The sequence below is a fragment of the Eriocheir sinensis genome, chromosome 38, assembly GCF_024679095.1.
Source record: "Eriocheir sinensis breed Jianghai 21 chromosome 38, ASM2467909v1, whole genome shotgun sequence".
NCBI lineage: Eukaryota > Metazoa > Arthropoda > Malacostraca > Decapoda > Varunidae > Eriocheir > Eriocheir sinensis.
Window position 1 is genome coordinate 12,107,080 of NC_066546.1, and position 26,689 is coordinate 12,133,768.

The following is a 26,689-nucleotide window of genomic DNA, read 5'->3' on the forward strand; positions in this document are numbered from 1 at the left end:
AAAGGTGGATGGGGACAGGTGGAAGGGTGGACCGTGGGAAGGTGGAGTTTGTGGAGTCATGGATGGGGTGGGGTTTAGTGTAGGTGTGGAGAGAATGGACAGCTTAGTCGGGTCGTTAGGGCAGATCCCAGGTCAGACGGAGGGTTAACTCACACGTGACAGCGAGGTGCAGGTTGGGCGCTATCATGGAGGTAGAATTAATGGAGTTGACACGCCCGCTAATCCCATTCATCGAGGTGAAGCCGACGAACTGTCAAATTTACGGCCAAAAGATAGGGGTGGGCGAGTATGGCCTGACCTGACAACACCTGACACCTGGCCGTAAAAATGACAGCTCGGGCGGATTCACTTAACTGGGCTGATGTCGACTCCACCAATTCTACCTCCATGGGCGCTATCGAGGTCACGCAGGTACGTTTGGTATTGTCAAACGTATAGGCGCTTCAGTCCCCCTGTTCTGAAAGCCTCGTAGAAGTTGATTTTCATGGCTATTTTGTGATCCCAGGGGCAGTTTTACCCGTCTTCTGCATCTTGGTCGGTAAAAAACGCCTTTGGAAACCCTGTTAGACTTCTCTGTGGCCATGGATAGTGTCGTGATGGGAACCCGAATCACGGTGGGTGTTTTTTTTTTTTTTTTTTTTTTTTTTTTAGCAATCAAATAGTAATGTTTCTCTGGTGCTGTTAATAGTTTCTTTTTTCTTTTTTTTCTTTTTTTTTATTTTCTTCCTGTCTTCTTTGTTTTCATCTCTAGTTTTTCTTTCTTGCTGTCTGTCCGTCTCAATTTTCCTCAACCTTTCATTTCCTTTCCTCTCTTTGTTCTCTCTTTTCTTGTTTATCCAGCTATATTATCTTAGCAGCGTATTTTTCTTCTTCTTCTTCTTTCACTTTCTTTGTTCCCTCTTCCTCTCCATCCTGTTCCATCACACCCTCGACCACAACCTCACTTCAGTCAGTCACAAGCGTCATGCCTGGGCTATTTTAAGAGCCATCACGTCATGTTCACCTGTTTCGTATTCTTTCTATATAGACCCAGCGATTGAGATGCCTCGTGTGTCCCGGAGGCTTGGATGCTGTGTTTAGGAAGTTCCCGGTTCTGGGCACGATTATAGGAAGAGACGGAGGTGGAATAGTGGGAGTAGTTGTTGTTGTTGTTGTTGTTTATTGGTATTCTCATCAGTTATTGTGTGTAGTAGAATCATTAGTAGTGGTTGCTTTTGTTTGGTGGTAGTAGTAGTAGGAGGAGGAGGAGGAGGAGGAGGAGGAGGCTTTGCAACTATAATACGTTTTCCTGTTATCAATCCTCAGTCCCTTTAAATGTCTGCGTCCGAACTTACGGTGTATAAAAACGAGTGGGAGGAATGGCCGATACACACACACACACACACACACACACACACACACACACACACTCAACATATGTAAATAATAGCACACAATAACAGTACAGCCCACTTAGTATGTTGCTTTGGTGTTGATCCGAGGGTGTGTTGGGCTGGACGCTGGGTATAAGTGGGAAGGGCGGGCAGGTAATGCAGGAATGTCCTCACCTGGGAAACCTGTGTGTGTGTGTGTGTGTGTGTGTGTGTGTGTGTGTGTGAGTGCGACGTGCCAGGAAACATGTAGCAGAGAGAGAGAGACTACTGTGGCTGTCATGATGGTGGTGATCCCTCCTTCCTCCTCTCCTCTGCCTCCTCTCAACACACACACACACACACACACACAGACACACACGCCACCACATCCACTTGACGCAGACAAGCTCCCTCAGTTATCCCTCAGCCATCGCGGTGGGAGGGTGCGCGCGCTACGCCTCTCTCCACATTGCATCAGTATTGCCACAACCTTGAGGCAGAGAACCCACAGCAGCCTCTTCTACGCACCCACAGATACACCGAAGAGCCTTTATACCTACTCTAAGCTGATGTGAGTGCGTTCTGAACCCTCTAATTTCTTGTTACTTGGGATTGAAATGTGTGTAATGCGTTCGTGAAGGATGTGAAGCAAAGTGCGTCATGTGAAGTGTGTTTTAGGAAGTGTGTGTGTGTCTTCCGCTTCATCGTCTTCGTGGAGTGTTCAAACGTCGACTTGGAACCCCTAAAACAGTGCCTGAAGTGAAGTTTGATCCCTTTACTTAACTTTACCGGCCAGACACGTGCTTCGTATTTATAGACAAAGGAAGGAGTGTGGTGAGAGCTATACCGTGTGTGTCTCGCGTGTGTTTCTTCCAGCGCAGTGTTAGTGTTGCATGGACTCGATTTTTACCTTGCAACACACCACTTAGCAAGATTCAACACAGGTACATTTGAGTTTTGCTGTTATGTTTTAGTTTTCTCCTTGGTGGTGGTGGTAGTGGTGGTCATGGTGGTGAGAGAGAGAGAGAGCGCACTTGTATTTGCGTCTGTAAAGAGTCAGACAAGTAGTTTTTATCTCCATCTCTTCCTCTCGCTTCCTCTTACCCTCCCTCTCTCCTCTTCCTCTCCTCATCCTTTTCCTTTCTTTTCTCCTCATCCTCTTTGCCCTGATTTCCTCTTTTTTTCTTCCCCATCGTCTTCATTCCCTTTTCCTCTTTCTCCTCCTTTCATCACACTTTTCCTTCCCTTTTTGCTTTCTTTTTCTCCACCTTTCATCATTTTCTTTGTCTTTTCCTTTTTCGTCACTTTTCCTTCCATTTTCGTTTTATTTTGTCATCCTCCTCTTCCTCCTTTCCTCCTTTCACTCCTATTGGGTAACGATTGTGTTCTTAAGAGAGAGAGAGAGAGAGAGAGAGAGAGACCCCCTATTTCCCCTCTCATATTACCTAACGTGGAGAAAGAGGGAAAAAAATCAGATAATTGAGAATAACTGACAAGGTGTACAAGTTTTTAATTGGAACAAGTGAAGGTAACCCAACCCAACTTACCTGTGACACATTAATCAGTTCACATACCTGTTTCATACCTGTTTCCAAGCCACCACACTGACCAACCAGATATAGACACGAACGCGATTTTTCCACACGTAACAAACTGGTTCTGTACCGGTTCAGTGACGTTCTTGTTCTTGTTTTTTGTTCTAATTCTTTCGTCATCTTGTGCTTTTTTTTATTTTGCTTCTATTTTTATTTGCACTAATATTTCATGAGGTAAAATGTTTCTTTCTGGCCTACTTTTGTTCAGAGAGAGAGAGAGAGAGAGAGAGAGAGAGAGAGAGAAGCATTGACGTAGGTGGGGAAATGTCGGGGAGAGAGAGAGCGAGAGAGCGAGCGCATTGACGTAGGTAGAGATGTCGGGCTTCTTTTGTTTCTTGGGTCAAGTGGAGGATAAGATTCAGGAAGGAGGAAGAAGAAGAGGAGAAGGAGGAAGATTCGATTAAAGAAAGGGAGGAGAATGGGAGGAAAGTGTCATGACTTAATGAGAAAGAAATGGAGGAGGAGGAGGAAGATACGCTAATAAGGATAATAATAGGACGAAATGTGTGTCTTGAGAATTAAGGAGGAGGAAGAATAGTCGATTAATGAATAGAAAGGGAATAAGAAATGTCTCGTAAGGGGAAACAGGGGAGGAGGAGGAGGGAGAAAACTATTGTAGTGAAGAAGAGACTGAAAGAGGAAGTGGAAGAAGAGGAAGAGGAAGTATCAGTAGTATAGGGTAGAGGAAGAGGAGGAAGAGGATGGGTTTACCGGGGGAAGTGAAGAGGAAGTGACAATGAAGGGAGGAAGAGGAAGAATAAGAGGATTGAATTACTGAAGAGGGGAGGAGATAGATGAAGTGATGATGGAGGAATAAGATTAGAGGAAGAGGAGGAGAAGGAGGAATAAATTAGTGAAAGAAAACCATGAAAGAAGGAACAATACAAAGCCTGAATTATTGAAAAGGAAGGGAAGTAGAGGAAGAAGTGAAGGAGGAGGAGGAGGAGGAGGGGATTATGTAAGAAGGAAGTGAAGGGAAGAGAGCAATGACTAGATGGAGGAGGAAGAAGAGGCGGAAGATAAAAATGTAACAGGTGAAACTGAGTAAAGGAAGAGTGGAAACATGGAGGAGAATAAGTGGAAGAGGAGGAAGAGGAGTTACTGGTGGAGGAGGAGTGGATGTAAGGTGGAGGAGACGAGCTTACTTCCCCTCCCCCTCCACCCCCTTCCTCCCTCCAGCACACATCCGCTTCCTCCACCCATCCACTCCGTACTTCTTAACCCCCCCCCCCCCCTCCCTCACCCCTCTCACCCGCCCCACCAGACAGTTGCTCGTCCTTGAGTGGGAATATTTGCTACACACACACACACACACACACACACACGTGACTGTCATCTTGTTCCCTTTTTGGTGTGAGGTTTAGCCCCCCACGTGTGTGTGTGCGTTTTGTTTTGGTCTTAAGTATTTGGCATTATTTATTATTATTATTATTATTATTATTATTATCATCATCATCATCATCATTATTATATCACCACTGCTCACTATATATTAATTCTCTCTCTCTCTCTCTCTCTCTCTCTCTCTCTCTCTCTCTCTCTCTCTCTCTCTCTCTCTCTCTCTGCATTGTTCCGCAACCGCCATTGTTTTTTCTCCACTATTCTTGCGAGTTGTTGATTTTATACCACCTTTTCCTTTTACTTTTCACCTCAGCCACGTCTCCCTTCACTTCTGTCCCCTTCACTGCACTTCCTTTCTCTAACTCCTTTCTTCCTCTACCTTGTTTTGTTTCCTTTATTTCACTTCCTTTCCTTCTATTCCCTTCATTTCCCTTCCCTTCACTTCTGTCCCCTTCACTGCACTTCCTTTCTCTAACTCCTTTCTTCCTCTACCTTGTTTTGTTTCCTTCATTTCCCTTCCCTTCTATTCCCCTTCATTTCCCTTCCCTTCACTTATGTTCCCTTCACTGCACTTCCCTGATTCCTTTCATCCTTTACCTTGTTTTCCATTCCTCTCATTTCACTTCCTTTCCTTCTATCCCTTCATTTCCCTTCCCTTCACTGCACTCCCTTTCCCCTAATTCCTTTCGTCCTTTACCATGTTTTCTATTCCCATCATTTTACTTACAATCATTTCCCATCCCTTCACTTCCTTTCCCTTCACTTCCTTTGTTTATATCCATTCCCTTCTCTTCCCTTCTCTTTATATTCCTACCCTTCCATGCCATTTACTTCCCTTCACTGTCATTCCTTTCCTTTCTCTTCCCTTCTTTCTGTTTTCCTTTACCTTTTCTCAGCTTTCCTTCTTATCAACTTTCCTGTGTATCCTTTCCTTAGTACTCAACATTACTCCTTTCTTTTCCCGTTCCCTTTCTTCCTTTTTGTTTTCCTTTCCTGGTTAACTTATTTTCATTGCTGTTGGTTTTAATTTCCGTTCTTTTCCTCATCTGTTTTCCTATTTTCTTCCGATCTGTTGATTATCTTTTCCTTTTCCTTCTTCAACATCGGTTTATTTTTACGTATATCTTTGCCTCCCTGTCTGTTTATTCTCTCTCTCTCTCTCTCTCTCTCTCTCTCTCTCTCTCTCTCTCTCTCTCATTCACACACCCGTGATGATTTGCAAGAGTATACCGAGAGAGAGAGAGAGAGAATATCTTTTTTTTTTTTATGATAAAGGAGAAAGGTGATTTGATATTGCGATAAAACGAGTCTTGGTTCTGTAGGGTGACAATAAGTTCTCTCTCTCTCTCTCTCTCTCTCTCTCTCTCTCTCTCTGATTTTGTATTTATCTCACTTTCATCGACGGTTCATTGAGTTAATTGGTTGGTAAGTAATCCCCCCCCCCCTCTCTCTCTCTCTCTCTCCCCCTCTGTGTGTGTGTGTGTGAGAGAGAGAGAGAGAGAGAGAGAGAGAGAGAATACGGTAGCTAGTATATGACCTGTATTTTACTAGTTCTCATATCGTATACAGGTTAAAAAATTAGCATATGACACCATGTAGAAAGGTTGGTAGGGTATTGTAACAGTTTTAGTAGTAGTAGTAGTAGTAGTAGTAGTAGTGGTGGTGGTAGCAGGCGATTGGTTTGTATTGGTATCATGGTTTGGTATCATGGCATTTAATAGGAAGCAGAGACTATTGATGGTAGGGGTGGTGGTGGTGGTAGTGGGGAGGGTGATTACAGTGGTGGGGTAAGGATTGGAGGTATAACAATTTTTGCCAGTGTTTTTTTATATATATAGACTTGAGTAAAGAGGATTTGAAGTTGATTGCAGTAGTAGTGGTTGTAATAGTAGTCACCATGCTAACCACCACCACCACCACCCCTTCCATTTCCTCCTCCTCCTTCTCCTCTTCCTCCTATTCTTCCCTTTCAATTTTTCACTGTTCAGATGCCAAGAAAGTGTAGAGCTGGGTCACTGTCCTACTCTCTCTCTCTCTCTCTCTCTCTCTCTCTCTCTCTCTCTCTCTCTCTCTCTCTCTCTCTCTCCAGCGCCGACGTTTTTTTTGTTTTTGTTTGTCTTGTTTATCGTGGCTATTGTTCTGTTTGTTGCTTGACCACTCTCTCTCTCTCTCTCTCTCTCTCTCTCTCTCTCTCTCTCTCTCTCTCTCTCTCTCTCTCTCTCTCTCTCTCTCTCTCTCTCTCTCTCTCTCTCCAACTTAACATTCATCTTCATTTCCATTTTGCTTCCTGCTTGTTCAGCTGCTTCCGGGGCTCATGCTATTCATCTCCCCCCCCCCTCTCTCTCTCTCTCTCTCTCTCTCTCTCTCTGTGTCCAATTAATTTTTCATCCTGGATTCTTTTTTAAATTCACATTTTCTCGATTTATGTTTTACCGTGACCTATTATTATTTCTCTCTCTCTCTCTCTCTCTCTCTCTCTCTCTCTCTCTCTCTCTCTCTCTCTCTCTCTCTCTCTCCCCACCCCCTCTTCCTCCTTTTATTTCGTTTTCATTTTTTTTCTTCATTCGTTTATTTTCAGTTGCCTTATTTTTCCACTCCGTTTCATCTTTTTTATCTTTTTTTTGCATGTTCTGTATTGCCTTTGTGTTTTCCTCTCGTAAAATGAAATAACTGGTCGGAAGGCATTTTGAGAGAGAGAGAGAGAGAGAGAGAGAATGAAGTTTATACCAGGAAGAGTTTAGTCAGACCTGGAAATTCAAGTGGGGCTTCCCGCTGGCGTAGGGGAGAGAGAGAGAGAGAGAGAGGAGGGGGGGAATCTACCTCACCTTACCTGGCCCTTTCCCCTCTCTCTCTCTCTCTCTCTCTCTCTCTCTCTCTCTCTCTCTCTCTCTCTCTCTCTCTCTCTCGGAAAAGTTAATTCGAAGAAGTTAAGTTCAGTGGGAAGAATCTTTTGTGTTGCTCTTTTTGTCTCCTTATCTGATAACCTTTCTTTCTCTGGATGACGTCTGGCTTCGTGGAAAGAAAGGGAGGGGAAAGTTAGGAAGGAGGGAAAAAAAAGTAGAACACCCATTTTTACCATCCATGCAACCCCCTCTAACCCTCTTCTCCCTTCTCCCCTTTACTTCCCCCACTTCCATCTTCTCTTTTTGTCCTCCTCCTCCTCCTCCTCTTCCGTCCATTGCATCTCTGCCAGACGTACAATTTCTACTTTGCAACAAGACTGTGTGTGTGTGTGTGTGTGTGTGTGTGTGTGTGTGTGTCCTTGAATTATTTTTTTTTTGTTTGTTTGTTTGTTTGGTATGACTAACGCATTTAAATACCTCAATGTCATGACCCTTCTATTTGCTGTGTTAGATTGGTGTGAACTTTTAATTAGGCACAGATGATGATTAATATATGGAGTGTGAGCTGTTAATGATGCTATATAAATTTTGGGTAACTAATAATCCTTGTTCTACTCTTCATTAAACTTTATAGGTATTTTTTTTTCTCTTCAGCCATTATGTAAACTTGCTCGAATATATTTTTATCTATATTTGTATTTTTTATCAGTTGTACATTTCTGCTTCCATACCCGTTGCCATATTTTTCTCGTTTTTAATTTTACTGCGTGTTCATTTTCATTATTTTTGTACATTTTTTTTTTCTCTTCAGCCATTATATAACCGTACTCGAATAGATTAATCTCCCTTTGTATTATTTTTCAGTTGTACATATTTTCTTGTTTTTTAATTTTATTGCGTGTTCGTCCTGCGGTTTTCTGTTCCCCATTTTCTGTTTTCATTATTTTTGTACTTTTTTTTCTTCAGCTATTAAATAACCGTACTCGAATAGATTTATCTCCCTTTGTATTATATTTCCGTTGTACATATTTTCATGTTTTTTTAATTTTATCGCGTGTTCGTCCTGCGGTTTTCTGTTCTCCATTTTCTATTTTCATTATTTTTATACATATTTTTTTTTCTTCAGGCATTATATAACCATACTGTAATATATTTATCTCCCTTTGTATTATTTTCAGTCGTCCATTTCTGCTTCCATTCCCGTGTTTTCATATTTTCTCGTTATTTATTTTATTGCGTGTTCGTCCTGCGGTTTTCTGTTCCCCATTTTCTATTTTCATTATTTTTGTACATATTTTTTTCTTCTCGTTCATGGTCGTTAGCTTTGTATACTCTTCTCCTTCGTGTCTATTTCTGTAATGTTTTATTTGGTAACCAACGTGCCGGCGGGGGCCACTTGACAGGCTTCAGAGAGAGAGAGAGAGAGAGAGAGAGAGAGATTATCTGCTCTTGTTCAGGAAGTGACGCATACCGGACAATGCTGAGAGAGAGAGAGAGAGAGAGAGAGAGGAGAGCAGTTAGACATGAGTGGAAGAAAATGGAATTACTCATACAACTTTTATCATATTTCCTCTCTCTCTCTCTCTCTCTCTCTCTCTCTCTCTCTCTCTCTCTCACACACACACACACACACACACACACACACACACACACACACAGTTGCTTGTTTTGCTTAAAGTATTGCAAAACTATATTCACATTCACCGCCCATCACACACACACACACACACACACACACACAGGACCGGGAAAAGGAGGTCACATTACTTCCAGGATTTTCGTCAGATTGAAGACTTAAGACGAAGAATTATATGCATTTTCAGTCCGGATCCTGCGTCAGACTTTTCCTTCGTTTTTTTATTAAATATTATCCTCTTAAACTTCATATATTGGCTTTATAATTATTTCAAGGTCTCGTTTTTATATACGTACATTTTTTTTTGTACGAGTAATGTTTAATCATCTTTATTGCTAGGTAAATAATTTCTTAATTTCTTCATGTTTGTCCGTAAATTTTATTAGTAAACCGGCTTTCAGAGTTAGTTTGACGTGTGTGTTTTATGTTTTGTATTTATTTATTTACTTATTTATATTTTTATTTATTTACTTTTTTTTAATTTTTTTTTTTCTGCCTCCAGCATTTCCTCGTTCATATAACACTGTCCCACGAACACTACCACCACAATATTTAAACGTCCTAATAGTATTTAGTAAGAGTTATGTGACTACTTTGCCTAATTCCACATTTGAGATGGACTTAGCTTGAAGGTTTGGATTTTTCGTGAAGTCGACATATTACAAACTCAATCCTAGAAAGTAATATATAAAAAAAAAACTCAACAAAACCAGCTACCCACACCATGAAAAGCGGGTGAAAAAAAGACAAATCGGCCAAGTTGTTGAAGATTAATACGACGCAAAAAAAAATATATATACATTAGAGACACGTACAGGTGGCGCTTCTCACATGACTCAACATAACAAGATAACGATAAAGGGTTTTGTTTCAAGCCTGCTGTTACAATACGCTTTTTAAAGTAATTGGTATAAACATGTCAAACCAAATAACCATCACAAGCAGCCGTATTAACGCTCCTTTAATAAGCGACAATAATTAATTAACCCAGAAACCAGCAGCAGCTTCTTATCTTTTTTTCGCCTCTTTGAATCCCACATACTTCGCTTCCAGTAGTTGTTCTTGGCATCCTCCGTACTGACAGGGAAGATTAATGTGTTGGATGTAGCCATTAACCGGTATAGGTGTTCATGGAAAGCTTACAGGGAAGATTAATGTTTTGGATGTATCCATTAACCGGTATAGGTGTTCATGGAAAGCTTACAGGGAACAGGATCTTGTTACTGACAGTGTCGAAACCGATGGCAAGGGAATGACTCAATAAGGGAGAGTTGGTAATACGTGTGATATTCATGGTTAATTATCTTGCCGCTACATTATCAACCCGCGAATATCGTATTAACTGTTTCCTCTATCGTTAATTATGTGAAAGCGTTAGGGGAGAAGTGTTTCGCATCCTGCTTTCCTCTACTTATGAGATTGTTTACTTTTTTTTCGTGCGTTAGTGTTTTTATCTTTCTATTTTGTGTCTTGAATTAGTGAGACGTGCTTCGTTTACGAGACTCCATAATTTTGAGCGTCGAATATCTTGATTAAGTGCTGAATACTTTTATTTTCTTTCTCTTCTACATATGCACATTTTTTTAATATTTTTTTATCTATTCGGAACTTGTTTATACTGTTACTCGATCAGACGGATAGACAGGTGCACACAGACGGATAGACAAACACAGAAAACACAGGTTATTAAAAGTTTTGTGTCCTTGAATTTCCAAACTCCACCCAGCGTGTAGTTGTGGTCATCGTCCGGACCTACAGTAGACTAACACAGGTTGCCAGGCACTCTATCAACCCTGGCAACCTATACCTACACAACAAACTCGGTCTCGCATTCTCAAACAGTTCCGACTCTTATTACTGCTATTTTTGAACCCCACGGAGAAGGTAAAGACAGGTGCTCGTGAGTGTCGTCTCGTTCATGGCGCAGAAACCTGGCTAATCTACCACCCATGTAAATCACTAAGCTTCTATGTTTATACCAATTATCTTAAAAAGCTTATTGTAACGGCAGGCTTGAAACGAAACCCTTTATCGTTATCTCGTTCTGTTGAGTCATGTGAGAAAGCCATCAGTTTTAAAGAAGTACTGAAAGGTGTTGAAACGTTTAAGAATATGGTTCCAGAGACGTGGTAGGCAGTACAAACCAACCTAGACAAAAGGTGTTGAGTTACATGAATTCATAACAACTTAGCAGGAAGCTCAATTTTTGGAAACGGGCTGGCTGCACCGTTGCCAGATTATCGTACTCAGACTCTGAAGAGCTTAGTATTTACCGGTTTCTGACGCGTAACTATTGCCAAGAAACATCAGGAATTAACTATTTTTCGATAAATATAAATTAGTCTCGTTATTGGGGACCAGGAGAGATTTGGGGTCGGAAGTCGGTATATATAAGAGACTGCGTACGACAATCTGGCAACGTTGGCTGGCTGTGAGCGCTACCATTGCCGAGCCTCCTGTGTTACCGCTGCCACCATTGTTCACTCCCCCACCTCATTGGCTGCCATCTTTGTGCAGTTACCTACCTAGCGACTTTGTGTTTACGGAGGCATTCTTTGGTGTGTTTATGTGTGTGTGAAGTTATTTATACGTGTGTTAGTGTGTATAGTGTTTCTCTCTCTCTCTCTCTCTCTCTCTCTCTCTCTCTCTCTCTCTCTCTCTCTCTCTCTCTCTCTCTCTCTCTCTCTCACACACACACACACACACACACACACACTGGAGTTGTTTTCAGGGACGGTGACGTAAGTGTGTGTGTGGGGGCGGGTAGGGTTGTGAAATTATCAGACAGGTTTATGTCGTGTGGTGAATTGGGCTACACACGAAAGATGTCTCAATTCTGTGCTTTCTTTCTATGTCAGCATCAACACTAGCACTTATCGCTAACATACGACTTGGTTATTTGCTCATTCCTCATATAATGCGTTAGAAATGACAGTCGGAATGACGATAAACAAACATTTCCTCATCAAATATGCAGCAGTCACCCAGTCTGCTATAGTTAACTTCTCCAAGGCAGTTCCTGAGGTGGAATATATCTTTAGAATTGAACAACTTGCATATTAAGCCAAGCAGGTAGAGTGGCAACACGGGTCGAGTGAGACAGCAACTTGATCATGCGTTTACGTAAGGAGGAAAAAAGTAGACAGACTCGTCATATAACGTTGCCTCTCAGTCCATCAATACACAGCAAAGGGAGGAACACAAACGATCCCTGTATCCCCCTTGCCACACGTTCACAAGCGCAAAACGAACGCAATCCATATCTGTTCCTAGCAACCGTTTTCGCGTCCTGAACCTAACCCAGTCCGTCCGGGTGTCCGTTCGGTGTGTGATGTGGGGGAGACTGATATAAGACAAACCCAAACTAACACATAAGCCATATCCTCTGGTGGCCATTTTCGCGGCTTGATTCTAATCCATTTGAGTCCATGAAATTGAGTTTGCGTTCTTTGTGTGGTGTGGGGAGACTGATAGGCAATCCCAAACTAACACATAAGCCATATCCTCTGGTAACCATTTTCGCAGCTTGATTCTAATCCATCTGAGTCCATGAAATCTGAGTTTGCGTTCGTTGTGTGGTGTGGGGCAAGGCCATGGTGTGGGGAGACTTTTAAAGCAAGCCCAAACTAACACACAATCCGTATACGTTCCTAGTTTCATTTTCGCGGCTTGAACCTAATCTTGTGAGTCTATAAAATCCAGGTTTGCGTTCGCTGTCTGAGGGAGGAAGCTGTTTCAAGGCAGGCACGCTCACCCATACCTATGCCCCAACTTACCGAACATAATCCTTAGTATCCGTTTGCAGTGTCATTTTCGCAGCTTGAACCAAATCCAGTAGTCCATGAAATCCGGGTTTGCGTTCTCTGTGTGGTGGGGGATGTTTCAAGGCAAGCTGGGTGGTGGTGAAGGAGGTGGTAGTGGTGGCGTCACAGCTGGTGGTGGCGGCGGTCTGTCAGTAAGGCAAGTCTGCAGGGGAGGGGCGGGGGAGCAAAACGAGGGGCCTGAGCCATGGCCTGTCCTCAGTGTATCCCAGTTCGTCTCGGTGTGTGTGTGTGCGTGTGTGGGAGCTGTGTTGAAACGTTAAAACTCCCTACTCGTGACTACACAGTGCAAGCTGGTGCTGGTTTATTATAGCGAGGTTTTGAGTGCTCGTGTTGGTCGTGTGCGTGCGTGCGTGGGCCTGTAAGTGGAAGTGGTGATGGCGGTGCTGGTGGTGGTGGTGTTAAGTGCGCGGTGTTGTGGTGGTGGTGATGGTAGCGGTGTTAGTGCGTTTTCTTGCTAGTGGTGATAGGGTAACACGTTTAAAAAGTTGTTTCTGTTTGATATTTCCTTGATTAATCGGGATATTCGTGTTTTGCGAGTTGATTTAAGGTTGCTGACTAATTCTCTCTCTCTCTCTCTCTCTCTCTCTCTCTCTCTCTCTCTCTCTCTCTCATCATGCACGTTCCCATGTTTAAACTGTACATTTAAGATTTTTTTTTTTTGTTCTTACTGCGCAGTTTGTTAATTAAAGGGACGACGAGGTTTCAGTAATTTTATAACGTGACGTAAGTTGAGAGAGAGAGAGAGAGAGAGAGAGAGAGAGAGAGACGCGGAAATACATATGATTAATGTGTGGTTTTTTTTTCCACACTCAATACATCAGGTAGACATGCACACCTGTACACGCGCATGCACTCACCCATGTATTATGCACGTGAAACCACCTGAGAGAGAGAGAGAGAGAGAGAGAGAGAGAGAGAGAGAGAGAGAGAGAGAGAGAGAGAGAGAGTGTTTTTCCCAAGCCTCTTTGTCAGCCATCTATTGTCTCCTTCAAGTATTGTGCGGTGAACCCATTGTCACTCCATTCCCCTTTTTTTCTCATTCCTCTCATCATTCTCCTTTTCCTCTCCCACATCATCTTCTCATTCTTCTAAACTGTTGCTTTTACATCGCTTCTCTTCGTCTACATTCCCTTGCATATCCCAATTCTTATCGTCTCTCACCATTCTCATTTCCCTCTCCCACATCGACCATCTCATTTTAACTCCTTCACTGTTTTATTTTCGCCTTTACGTCGCTTCTCTTTGTCTACATTTCCCTTGCATATCTAAATTCTTACCGTCTCTCATCATTCTCATTTTCCTTCCCCACATCCACCTCATCTTAACCCTCCTCTGTCGGTTTTGCTTTCGTCTTCACGGTTTTACTTTTGCATTCAACTTCGCTTCTCTTTGTCTGCATTTTCCTGTATATTCTAGTTTTTATCGGTTTCTGTTACTCTCGTCCTTTTCCTTCCCTCATTCTCCCTCTTATTTGAACTTTTCTCCGTCGGTTTTTCGTTCTCGTTCACGGGTTTGACTTACGCCTTGCTTCTTTTATTTTACAATCTCCTTATTTATCTGTTTCTCTTCTCTTCCTTTCCCACATTCTCCTTCTAATTCGAACTTTTCTCCGTCGGTTTTTCGTTCTCATTCACGGGTTTTACTTACGCCTTGCTTCTTTTATTTTACAATCTCCTTATTTATCTGTTTCTCTTCCTTTTCCTTTCCCACATTCTCCCTCTAATTCGAACTTTTCTCCGTCGATTTTCCTTTCGCCTTCACGGGTTTTACTTTCGCCTTCACGCCTCGTCTTTTTCTGTACGTTCTCCTGCATATTCCAGTTTTTATGATGTGTTTTATTTTCACCAGCGGTAGTTACCTTCACACAAGAACGAGGGTGAAAGTTGTCACTCATGCATTCTTTGGTACGTAGTAATAACCCATGATACCGCTGGGAAATTGAGTAATACACGAGTGAGAGAAAAATGTATGTGTGTATGTGTGGATCTCTAACACGTGAAGCTATGACGCAACGTGCACACGGTTACGGTAAATGGATATATAGTTCATACGTGGAGTAGGAAGGGGTTGTGATGAGTGGTGATTTGGCCTGTTTGGAGTGGGGCGTGTTGATGCCTACTACCACCAGACTTTAAATTGGGATGACAACCATTTATCAAGGCCAATTTGCAAAGAAAAACTGATGGTATTAGGCAAACAAGGGAGATAGGCAAGATTTCATGTGGATATTGCATAGAGAAGGAAGGCATCCACAAATTTCTAACTTAATTCGCGTTGGGAGAGGGGAGGAAGGCAGTTCAAGATTTCCTGTGAATACTGCAAGGAAGAGAGAGAACCTTATAACCTTATTGATGTTTCGTAGGGCGACAGAAATGGAGGTAGACAAATATTTCGCGTAAACTTTCATATGGAGTCAAGTATAAAAGGAGAGAAATAAGAGTGAGGCGAAGATTTCCCTTGAATGTTGCATAGGGAGAACGAAGGGAAGGAGGGAGCCAAAGGTTATGGGTGCACGTGTGTTTATTTACATGCGCCGCCATCACGCCTACTCTCTCTCTCTCTCTCTCTCTCTCTCTCAGTAATACCGGTAGAAGGAAGCGGAACTACAGCAGGGGAGCAAGGAAGAGGGACTCGTTATGAAAACTGAGTAGCCGCTATTTCTCAAGGTCACGCTGCAGCCCCCAAGCGGCGCTCAGTGGAAACCTTGCCTGACGCCTCGCAACACCGCACAAGCTGCTAACCCTACATCATCTCCACCCTTTCCCTGTTACAAGCCTCAGATAGTGAAATGAAAGAGCTCTGTACATGTTGCTTTCCTTCTAACTCCCTCCCAAACCTTGACTGACGCCTCGCAACACCACACAAGCTGCTAACCCCACTACATCATCCTTTCCCTGTTACAAGCCTCAGATAGTGAAATGAAAGAGCTCTGTACATGTTGCTTTCCTTCTAACTCCCTCCCAAACCTTGACTAACGCCTCGCAACACAACACAAGCTTCTAGTCCCGTCCTCCATCCTCTCTTGTCCATTCTGCAAGCTTTAAATAGTGGAATGAAAGCTTTATACCTCATTCCTTCCTTCTAAATCCCTTTCTAGCGCCTACTCGATATATATACTCGACTCATTCCACTTTATCTTACTCGCTTCTTCCTGCAACATGAGTCATCTGTTTAGTGACGGGTTATTTTCTTCCCCTAAGCCAACTTCACCTCGGTACAGGGATTCAATGGAGGATTTAGCGAGGAGTTAGCTTCATTCCCATTCCCTTTTTCCATCCCTTTGTTCTATTCTTTTCCCGCCAATGTGTTTGTTGAAGCTTTTTTCCCTCCCTCTTTTACCCTTAGCCAACTTAACCTCGGTACAGGGATGAAATAGAGGAGTAAGCTTCATTCCCTTTCTACCTCTATTCTGCCCTTTTCCCGCCATAGTGTTTGACTGCTGAAGCTTGTTTCCCTTCCCTTTTTACCCATAGCCAACTTAACCTCGGTACAGGGATGAAATGGAGGAGTAAAAGCTTCATTCCCAATCCCTCTCTATCCCTTTGTTCTGCCATTTTCCCGCCATTGTGTTTGACTGCTGAAGCTTATTTCCCTTCCCTTTTTACCCATAGCCAACTTAACCTCGGTAAAGGGATGAAATAGAGGAGTAAGCTTCATTCCCATCCCCTCTCTATCCCTTTGTTCTGCCCTCTTCTAGTGTTTGCCGGGGTAGCTGTGTTTGGAGTTAAGCTTCATTCCACCCCTTCCATTACCACCACCACCACCACCTTTCTCCAGCTGCGTGTGTGTGTAATATGTGATACTCTAGCGGTTTGTTTGGTCTTCTTTGTTACGATGGCGGTGTAGAAAGAGATGAGTACAGTGGTGATTCAGACGATGGCAGTGATGGTGGAGGAGGAGAAATTCTGGCAGTGGTGATGATGAACGAACAGTGATGATGGTGTTGGAGGAGACGGGCACCAGGTACATTGTGTGACATCACCATCCCTTGAAGTCTGAGTGGTGAGGTCAGTGAGATATTCCAAACTAAGCGTACACGCACGCACGCACGCACTCAAACGCGCGCACGCCATCTGCAATGTTCCATCAGTATCTCTACCACCATAACACCGTTGCTCCTTCGTAAGTATAAATAGAAAAAAAGAAAGGCAGAATTATATAGAGTGGTAAAGTTAAGATGTTATGTAGATAGGCATACTTCTTCGGTTGGAAATAAATAAAAAAATCTTGTTAATAAGTATGAGTAGAAAAAAAAATTAAGAAAGAAAGGAAAAAATATATACACAGGTTAGGTAGTATGGTGGTAAAGTTTAGAGGTGAAGTAGATAGGCAGGCTTGTTCGGTATGAAATCAAAAAAAGATATTGTTCATGAGTATAAATAGAAAAAAAAAAGAAGAGAGGAAGAAAGACAAAATTATATACTCAGGTTAGGTAGTATGGTGATAAATTTTAGAGGTGAAGTAGATAGGCAGGCTTGTTCGGTAGGAAATTAAAAAAGATCTTGTTCATGATTATAAATAGAAAAAAAAAAAAAAAGACAAAATTATATACACAGGTTAGCTAGCATGGTGATAAAGTTTAAAGGTGAAGTAGATAGACAGGCTTGTTCGGTAGGAAATTAAAAAAGATCTTGTTCATGAGTATAAATAGAAAAAAAAGAAGAGAGGAAGAAAGACAAAATTATATACACAGGTTAGCTAGTATAGTAAAGTTTGAAGGTGAAGTAGATAGACAGGCTTGTTAGGTAGGAAATTAAAAAAGATCTTGTTCATGAGTATAAATAGAAAAAAAAGAAGAGGAAGAAAGACAAAATTATATACACAGGTTAGCTAGTATAGTGATAAAGTTTAAAGGTGAAGTAGATAGGCAGGCTTGTTCGGTAGGAAATTAAAAAAAGATCTTGTTCATGATTATAAATAGAAAAAAAAGAAGAGAGGAAGAAAGACAAAATTATATACACAGGTTAGTTAGTATAGTGGTAAAGTTTAAAGGTGAAGTAGATAGGCAGGCTTGTTCGGTAGGAAATATAAACTTGTTAATGAGCATAAACATAAAAGAGAAGGAGAAAAAGAAAGGGAAATTTATATATATACAGGTTAACTAGAAATGTGATAAACTTAAGAGGTGATGTAGATAGACTTGCTCGGTGAGAAATAATAAATATAAATGATAATCAGGTCAGAATTTTTTTTTTATCTTGCTCACTTCACCCCCTTCAAGTTTAGATCAGGTTTTTAGATATATTTTTCTTGCGTCTGGTAGTGGTGCCATGTGTGTGTGTGTGTGTGTGTGTGTGTGTGTGTGTGTGTGTGTGTGTGTGTGTGTGTGTAAGCTGAACTAGAAATGGCTGGTGACTTCGTATTAAATTTCTTGCACCATTTTGGGTTTTTCGTGCGGTGTGTGTGTGTGTGTGTGTGTGCAGGATCTATCTATATCTACCTTCTGTACTGTCTAATTGTTATACAGTTTTAAGATTTTTTTCTCTGACACACACTACTTCGTTAGCTAAACCAATACAGGGATCGATTATTCTGTGTGTGTGTGTGTGTGTGTGTGTGTTTGCAGGTTCTTTATATATATACTTTGTCCTCTGTCTTTGTCTTCCTTTCTTATAATATCAATAATACTTAAATTCGTGTATACATGTTCTTTTTCAGCGCACATTACTTTCTTAGCTAAAAACATTCCAGAGATTGATTGCTCTCTCTCTCTCTCTCTCTCTCTCTCTCTCTCTCTCTCTCTCTCTCTCTCTCTCTCTCTCTCTCTCTCTGTGTGTGTGTGTGTCAGTACGTCCAGTGGTTGCTAACAATTACTCGTAGGCGTCCACCGAACATCTGGCACTGTTAGATGACGGTTAGCATATTTCCTCGACTTTCTTGTTATTAACCCAACGTAGCATTACCCAGCTTGATACATCCTCACTTTGCTACGTAATGTCAAGAGTCTGTGTTTTAGTTAGAGAGAGAGAGAGAGAGAGAGAGAGAGAGAGAGAGAGAGAGAGAGAGAGAGAGAGAGAGAGAGACCCATCACTCAGACTTGCAAATTCCATCGTAAGTTAGTTGATCAGTCCGTCTTATGATAAATACGAGAGAGAGAGAGAGAGAGAGAGAGAGAGAGAGAGAGAGAGAGAGAGAGAGAGAGAGAGAGAGAGACCCATCACCCAGACTTGTTAATCCACCATGAGTTAGTTGATTAGTCAGTCTTATGATAAATTCTAAATACGAGAGAGAGAGACCCACCCACCCCCCAACCAACCAACCAACCCCAATCAGCGACAGCCTTCCGATATATTGCAAGTCCGCCACAAGACACTCCATCAGTCAGCCCCGTAATAAGCCTCAAACAACTGACTATGGAGGCCGCTTCACTCCCTTATAAGTCAGCCGTGAGTTCGTTGTAGTAAGTCAGCGTGAGTCGCGTGGTCTTGGCAGCCGTAGAGGGAAAATAAAGGACCCCAGAGTCTCACACTTTCCTCCACTTTCCCCTCGCCGAGCCACAAGGGAAAGACATGATTACTGGAGAGAGAGAGAGAGAGAGAGAGAGAGAGAGAGAGAGAGAGAGAGATTTTCCTTCCCCCCCTTCCACATCTCAAAGCAAGTGATGTTATTTTTTTGTGTAATATCCCGTTTAAGCTGAATTGCCAAGGAAAAGTAAAATGATACCGTTAGAGAGAGAGAGAGAGAGAGAGAGAGAGAGAGAGAGAGAGAGAGAGAGAGATTTTTGCCTTTCCTCCCTATTTACTATTCATCTCAACCATTTTTTGTTTTTTTGTGTGTGTGTGTGTGTGTGTGTGTGTGTGTGTGTGTGTGTGTGTGTGTGTGTGTGTGTGTGTGTGTGAAATCACCCTATATAAGCTAAGGTACCAAGGCGAAATATAGATAAACAGTTCTATTCACATACATTCCTTTAGTTACTCAGTCTGACAACACATTCGAGCACGTATATCATCACTTCACCCTTCCATACATCAACGATAAAAAGCCTCGGTGCCCAACGAAATCACAGCCCCTTGCATTAACCCGAACAACAGGTGGATAACGAAGCATATTTGTCCCTTCCATTATCACTGTGTTATTGGGTCCTTCAGGGGCAGCGCAGGGACGTTCACCTATCTGTTTATCATGCTCAGGGTCAAGGAGTGGTGATTGTCAAGTGTTTTACGTTTCAAGGCCCATCCGTGTTTAAGCTGCACCTGATTTTTAGTTTTTAAAGTCGTATTAGTCTTCATGAACAATAACGTGGATGATATGTCTATTTGGATCCGTTTTTTAAGACGTAGCTAGCTGGTTTTCTTGATTCTTTATATAACATTTTTTACGACTGAGTTTGTAATATGTCGACCTAACTCTGTGAAAAGCCATCACTTCTAACCATCTCCGTCCCCCAAAAAATTAATAAGAAACCCAATCTAACCACACAACTTAAGAAATACTAATACGACGTTAAAAATATCAGGTGTTACACTAAACCACCTAATAGATAGCAGGTGCAATATGACCAGACTCTTAGGGAATATATTTTCTGGGGGGTCTGGGGCTGGGGGTAAGACTCATACTGGGATGGATTATACGTGAAATTGGGGTTATGTATACGTTTGTGGAAGGGGTGTTACGTAGGGGAAGGGCGGGAAAGGAAGTGGAAAGGTACTGTGTCCCATACATCAGCTTCCAAGGTTATGCAGCCCCTCTGTGTGTGTGTGTGTGTGTGTGTGTGTGTGTGTGTGTGTGTGTGTGTGTGTGTTAAGCCTACTCATCAATCATTCGGGTGTTTGTACGTGTCCGTGTAAGGTCAGAAGCACACAGCTCGCTATAGATACTAGTACAATACAAAATATGACCTTCTAATACTAAATACATATCAGCCATCAAGGTTAGGGAGCGTGTGAGGGAGTCTTTGTCCGAGTAAGGGGAAGGAAGGAAGAGGAGGAGGAGGGGAGGGGAAGGAGGAAGAAAGAGGAGGAACACGAATCAACATCGGTCGGTAGGTAGGTATGTTTGATAAGGGAAAGAAGGTGGAAGAAAATAATGGATGTAGGGAGAGAGGTGAGGAGTGAGGACGGATGGAAAGAAGAGAAAGGGAGGAGGAGGAGGAGGAGGAGGTAGCCAGGTGAAGTATTGTTGATTGCTGAGGTGAGGCGCAGGTGGCGTGACCGACAGCTGAGTGTTGTCGTGTGTTGTAAGTGCGCGGTGTCACGTGGACCTTGTTCCCCCACCCTCACACCCTTCCATGGCCTTCCCACGCGTAGGCCTTGACCCTTCCCGCCTCGGTTCGGTAGGGATTAATTTAGGGAAAGGAAGTGTGCTTGGTTTGTGTTCTGGGTCAGAGTTGTGTGAGAGAGATAATAATAATAATAATAATAATAATAATAATAATAAGAAGAAGAAGAAGAAGAAGAAGAAGAAGAAGGGAAAGAATTACACACACATGAGAGAGAGAGAGAGAGAGAGAGAGAGAGAGTTTGTGAGTTATTCATTGTCTGTCTCTCTTGATGTGATTTTTTTCTTTGTTTTTTGTCTCATTATATCTTCTGACTTTGAGTTCTACATGAGAGAGAGAGAGAGAGAGAGAGAGAGAGAGAGAGAGAGAGAGAGAGTAGATTGGATATACAAAGGCATGCTGTGTTGGAAAAAAAAGGGCTATTCTGTTGTTTTATTTCCTACACGACATGAAAAAGATACAAGGTCTATAGTGTTCCACCTTTTTCCCTCCCCTTTCCTCCCCTGCAGATACACATGTACAGCTCGTCTTTTTTTCCCCTTTCTCTGGCAGTATATTTCCCTGCCTCCCAGCTTTGAATTAATGGGCAGGGAGCAACATGTTCCAGCAACTTTACATGCTCTTCATTGCTGCAACAAACAACCATGCGTATATTCATTCATTTATTCTGTTGGGTGAACTACGAATAGGTGACTGGAAACAAGAAAGGTGGAGTGTGTGAAGGGAAGGAACAGGAATGAATATATGGATGGGAAGGTTTATTTAGTCTTTAGACCATGTGTGTGTGGAGAGAAATATACCGGAATTTATTTATTTATTTATTTATTTAATTTTTTTTTTTTGGGGGGGGGGGAAGCAGCTCAAGGGCAAAAAACAAAAAAAGCTTAATAAACCTTGCCCCTATAAAAAGTAAATAGAGTGAATAAAAGAGAAGTCAGTTTGGGATCGAGTGATGTCCGATACTCCCCGCTCAAATGGTCGAACAGAACTCAAAAGACATCTATTAACCCGGTAGCATCGACGGGCCAAATTTTTGCCATGATACAAACGCCCCAAAAATTGATGATGCATAAACTGATCACAAATGAGTTGATATATATTATGAAATGGTTTGCGTGAGTGATGATTTTTTCTCATTTTTCTCGCTCAGAGGGGCCTTTAAGAAACATGGTCCCTGCAGCTACCGGGTGAAGTGTCACAGATACAGATCAATGTGGGGAAAAACGAGAATTCCTTTGGGGGTGGTTGGAGGAATGTTTTTTTTTCTTATTTATTTTTTCTTTATGTTGAAGTATGTCATGTCATTGATTAGATAAGTGTTCCTGTATTGAATCCCTATGTTTGATGTAGCTTGTGGTGTGCATGTGTGTGTGTGTGTCTGTGTGTTATATTTACTGAGCGCTGCAAGATTTCTTTTAATTACAAGTCCTGCTCAGTGTTTTATTTTATTTTATTTTTTTATTGACATTATCTCTGCTTGATTGAGGTGAGACTTTGTGGCAATGGAATGGGGCTCTTCAATATTTTTTCTCCTATATATACTTGCATGAACCTACTGTGTAAGGAGGAAAAGTTGGGCTGATTGTTGTTTTGACCAATCCTAAAAAATTATCTCCTGAAGCAAAAATATACATTATGTTTGTTAGTGTTTGGAAAGTTTGAGAGAATCCATGTGTGGGATGACATGGCTGTTACCACTAAATGACTGCTCATTGACATTTTTTTACTCAGTTTTTCCTTTCTTCTTCCCTTTCCCTCCTTAGAACAAAAACAAGACTAGGCAACAATGAGTTTCAGAATCACTGCTGACACTCGCTATCATTTCCTGTGTCTCATTGCAGCTGTTTGCATTGTTTCAGAGCCCTGCTGTTCCCCGCAGTGGACCCCCGCCACCGCTACCTCATCCACAGCACAGTCCAGGACCACTTCCCAGCTCTCACGTCCGTAAGTGTAGGTGAGGGAGACCAGCGTCGTACAGCTGTCTCATTCAGGTCTGCCCCAAGCCCCCCGGACTCCCCTCGTATAAGGCGCCCCATCACCAAGGAAGAGGGACATTTGCCGGCCAGTCAGCAGCAACAGCAACATGGTGTAGACAACAGGAAGGAGTGCATGCAGTCCTCAGCACAACCAGCCAAACAGGAGCAGCAGCCAGCAGCCCAGCTCAGCACACACAGACAGCAGCCTCAGGCCCAGCACAGCACACAGAGGCAGCCACAAGTGCAGGTCTACACTCAGAGTGCACCGGAGAAAGCACCGAGTAAGGCCCAGCAGGAGGTCATCAGAGCACCGGCAGCATCACCTCACACCAACGGAAGTGAGAAGCAGCCAAGGAGAGGAGAGAAACCACACCAGAGACCAACACAACAATCACAGCAGCCTCCAAGGTTCAGGAACAACCGCAGTCACAGCAGCGGCAGCAGTCAGTCCCGTCAGCGGCAGTGGAGGAGCAGTGTGTCCCCGCAGCACCGCGCAGCATATCCGGACACCACCCAGGACACCGGCAATTACCAGGATAAAGCCACAAACGAAGAGACACACAGCAAGAGGCGGAGAAACAGAAAGAACAGACGCCACAAAGACAAATCCGAACAGCCACAGCCAGACAAGAACAGTGAGCATGTGAACGGCAGACAGGAGAAACAGACGATACAGGACACAGACCCAGGACTGAGGAGAGTGATTGAAACAGTGACAATAAGGCAGAACGCAGACCCTGGGCAGAGGAGAGTGGTTGAAACAGTGACGATACGAGGGTCAGGCAAGGCAAGTGACGAACCCAGTGGTGGCAGAGTGTCGCATAGATCAGAGTGGACCAACAGTGCCGGGGTGGGTGACGGTGGGCTACGCAAGAAGTTCAAGGCAGTGGGGGAGGCGTCCAGTGCCTTGAGAACCAACACAAGGAGACAAGGCTGCACAAACTCAGGCTACAGTGAGGAGTGTGAGAGCAGGTTAGTGTGTGTGTTCTTACTGAATTGTTTACTTAATCTGAATCAAGCTTCGTATTCAAGTCTCCATATTAACCTTTCATGAGGATCTCTATCAAAAAGTCTCAAGTATAGAAGATGGGTGAAGTTATCATAGGGGTCATAGAACTACCCCTGGAAATGCCCAAAACTCCTACGAAAGCCTATGTGTACTTGAGCGCTGTAAAGTGTAAGAAAATGACCCTTAGTGCTGTGATGAAGGGAGGGAGGCTGAGGTGGCTTGGACATGTGAGGAGAATGAATGAGGGTAGTGGAAGTGAGGAGGGTGAGAGAGGCAGGAGTTTGAGACAGAGGTGGGAAACTTAGACCAAAGAAGACATGATGAAGGAGTGCAGAATGACTGTGGATGCTGCAGAGAGAGAGAGAGAGAGAGAGAGATCGCAGTAGTAGTAGTAGTAGTAGTAGTAGTAGTAGTAGTAGTAGTAGGAATAGTAACCACCAGTTATAATATTTTTAGTTGCAAGGGAAATAATGGCATAGCAGATAGTCATAAACACAGTGGAGGTGGGAGTAGTGGAGATGATGGTAGTGGTGGTGGTGGTGGTGATGTAGTGCAGTGGGTATGGTGTATGCCAAGGTAACTGGCACTACACCTGGGAGCTTGCCAGTACCCCCCCCCCCCCTTCCTCTACCCTCCCTGCCACCTCTGCCCCTCCCTACCCTCCTTCCCCCTTCCTTTAGTGCAGGTCTCTTTACCTCTCCCATCAGCACCCAGGCCCCATACTACACACACACACACACACACACACACACACACACACACACACACTCTCTCTCTCTCTCTCTCTCTCTCTCTCTCTCTCTCTCTCTCTCTCTCTCTCTCTCTCTCTCTCTCTCTCTCTCTTTTTTCTCGAATGTTATCAGGCTGAGAAACTAGAGTAATATATATGTAAAGAATGATCTCCTTTTATTTTTCTTTAGTAATTCGGGTTATAGAGGGGAATATTACGCATAAAAATAGATATTGCTTGGTTAGAGACATGTAGAAGGTAGAAAGGAAAACTCTTGAACCTGCTCACTCTCACTCGCTCACTCCCCCCTCTAGTCAGTCCCTTCCCTGTTGTCTCCCCCTACCCCTCTCTGGTACAAGGATTACAAGACCTGATTACGACTTCCCACCTCTGTCAGGCAGGTGTTCAGGTGTGGAAGTAGATGTTTAGCCAGTGATTGAGTCGTGTGTGTGTGTGTGGAGAGGAAGGTAAGCAGACAGGCAGAAACAGGAACAGCAACAGACATAGTGATAAAAAGAGGGAAAGGGGTGGAGAACGAGAAAAAGAGAGACAGGGAAACAGGGAGCCAGGAAGGAAGGGAGGGAGGGAGAGGCAGCCAGCTGATCTACACTATTTATACCACTCAGCCTGTTATGTGGGGTACATGCCACACGCTGCCACCCCAGCTGTGTGTGTGTGAGTGAGTGAGTGTGTGTGTGTGTGTGTGTGTGTGTGTGTGTGTGTGGGCGACAGTGCATTATCCCTTGGTGCTATATTTATCCACGCCATCCATCATATGTTGAGTCATCCCTTCGGTCCTCAGAACTCGTAATTGGTTAAAATTTGTTGAGCCTTTGCGTGGGTGTATTTCCTGGGTTTCACGTTTCTTGCTTCGGGTAACTGAAAATGATTTGGGTAGTATTTTGATGATATTCTTTTACTTCTCAGGATATGGGAATTTGGTATTGATTTTGTGATTTTGGGTTCTTTTGATCATTTTTAAGGAGACTGACAGTTTTCATATTCATCTCTTTACTACATTAGAGCATTATTTATAGATATGCGTGAATGTGGGTGCGGAAATCTAGGTCTTTGGCTTGGATCCTCTGTTTGTTTACTCACTCATCTCTTTAAAATTCATCCAACCCTCCACGGCTCCATTCCTGTCCCCCTCTTCCTTCCCAGAGCATGTGACTTCAGTGGGATACCAATCACCTCCTGACATAGATTGACTTCCTGTGTTTACTTAGATTGTTTTAATATTCCCAAGACTTCCATGGGTAACTTTATAGGACCCTTGGTGTTATATATGACAAGGAGTTTATCTTTATATCAACTTTAATCTATCTACCTAACCTAACCTAATCTAACCTACCCAACCTAACTTAACCTAACCTAACCTCCTACCTAACCTAACCTAATCTAACCTACCCAACCTAACTTAACCTAACCTAACCTCCTACCTAACCTAACCTAATCTAACCTACCCAACCTAACCTAACCTAACCTAACCTCCTTCACCACCAATCACCAATAGTCGTCTCATTGCCACGTAAGGGCCCTCCCGCACCCCTTTTTCCTCTTTTTTATCTCTCAATGTCTTGTCACCCTACTTACCTCCTACCACACCAACTATCTCCTCATAATTTCCTCATTAGTACCCCCTCATACTTTCACAATACTCCCTCATTCCGTTACATCACTGCCTCACACCATCATCCCCTCATACCCTTCTATCACTCCTCTATACTTCCTCATCCCCTTCACTCCCTCGCGTCTTCTGATCACCTTTCAGCCTCGCCATGCCACACACTCACCAGCTCCGTCTTCCCACAGGTTGTACAGTGGTGGTGGGAGCAGGAGTGTCACCACCTCCCCCAGCAGACAGGGTCACCACACTATGCCAGTCACCATGCCTCCAGAAACCAACAGCAACAGGAGACGTGGTAAGAATTTGCTTGCCCTGTTTTTGTCTCTCTTCGGTTTGGTTGTATTGCCCGCTGTTTCCTCTCCTCCCTCTCCTATAGTACTGTGTTGCTTGGTTGAGATTTCTGACCGAGTCTTTTCTCCTGTTGCTTTATCTCTTTATTGTCATGGCTTACATTTTCTGTTTCAATGTCTTCATTACTTAAGTAAGAGGTTCAAGCCATTGGCTCTCATTAGTCTTTAGTACTTGAATAAGAAAA

The 26,689-nt window shown here is 43.0% G+C and overlaps 1 protein-coding gene and 2 long non-coding RNA genes across 7 annotated transcripts in view; 2 read left to right on the forward strand and 1 right to left on the reverse strand.

The window, feature by feature from the left end:
* The first annotated feature begins 1,630 nt into the window (after nucleotides 1-1,630).
* The window catches only part of LOC127008667 (uncharacterized), a 31,246-nt gene continuing 6,187 nt past the window's right edge, over nucleotides 1,631-26,689 (forward strand). The window contains exons 1-4 of one of the 4 annotated variants that reach the window (XM_050880970.1): nucleotides 1,775-1,923; nucleotides 16,438-16,713; nucleotides 22,669-23,757; nucleotides 26,340-26,449. In XM_050880970.1, the coding sequence (XP_050736927.1) occupies nucleotides 16,670-16,713; nucleotides 22,669-23,757; nucleotides 26,340-26,449 (1,243 nt within the window). In that variant the 5' untranslated portion in view covers nucleotides 1,775-1,923; nucleotides 16,438-16,669. The other 3 variants (XM_050880968.1, XM_050880969.1, XM_050880967.1) reach the window with 3 other exon arrangements.
* LOC127008669 (uncharacterized) lies at nucleotides 13,152-16,431 on the reverse strand. Its single transcript, XR_007761235.1, has 2 exons — nucleotides 16,213-16,431; nucleotides 13,152-16,074 (listed from the first exon to the last, which is right to left on the reverse strand). It is a non-coding gene; the product is annotated as an uncharacterized LOC127008669 (long non-coding RNA).
* Nucleotides 16,721-17,623, forward strand: LOC127008670 (uncharacterized). 2 transcript variants are annotated; one of them, XR_007761236.1, is made up of 2 exons: nucleotides 16,721-17,047; nucleotides 17,177-17,623. It is a non-coding gene; the product is annotated as an uncharacterized LOC127008670 (long non-coding RNA). The 2 variants fall into 2 exon arrangements; XR_007761237.1 differs by having other exon boundaries at nucleotides 16,721-16,907.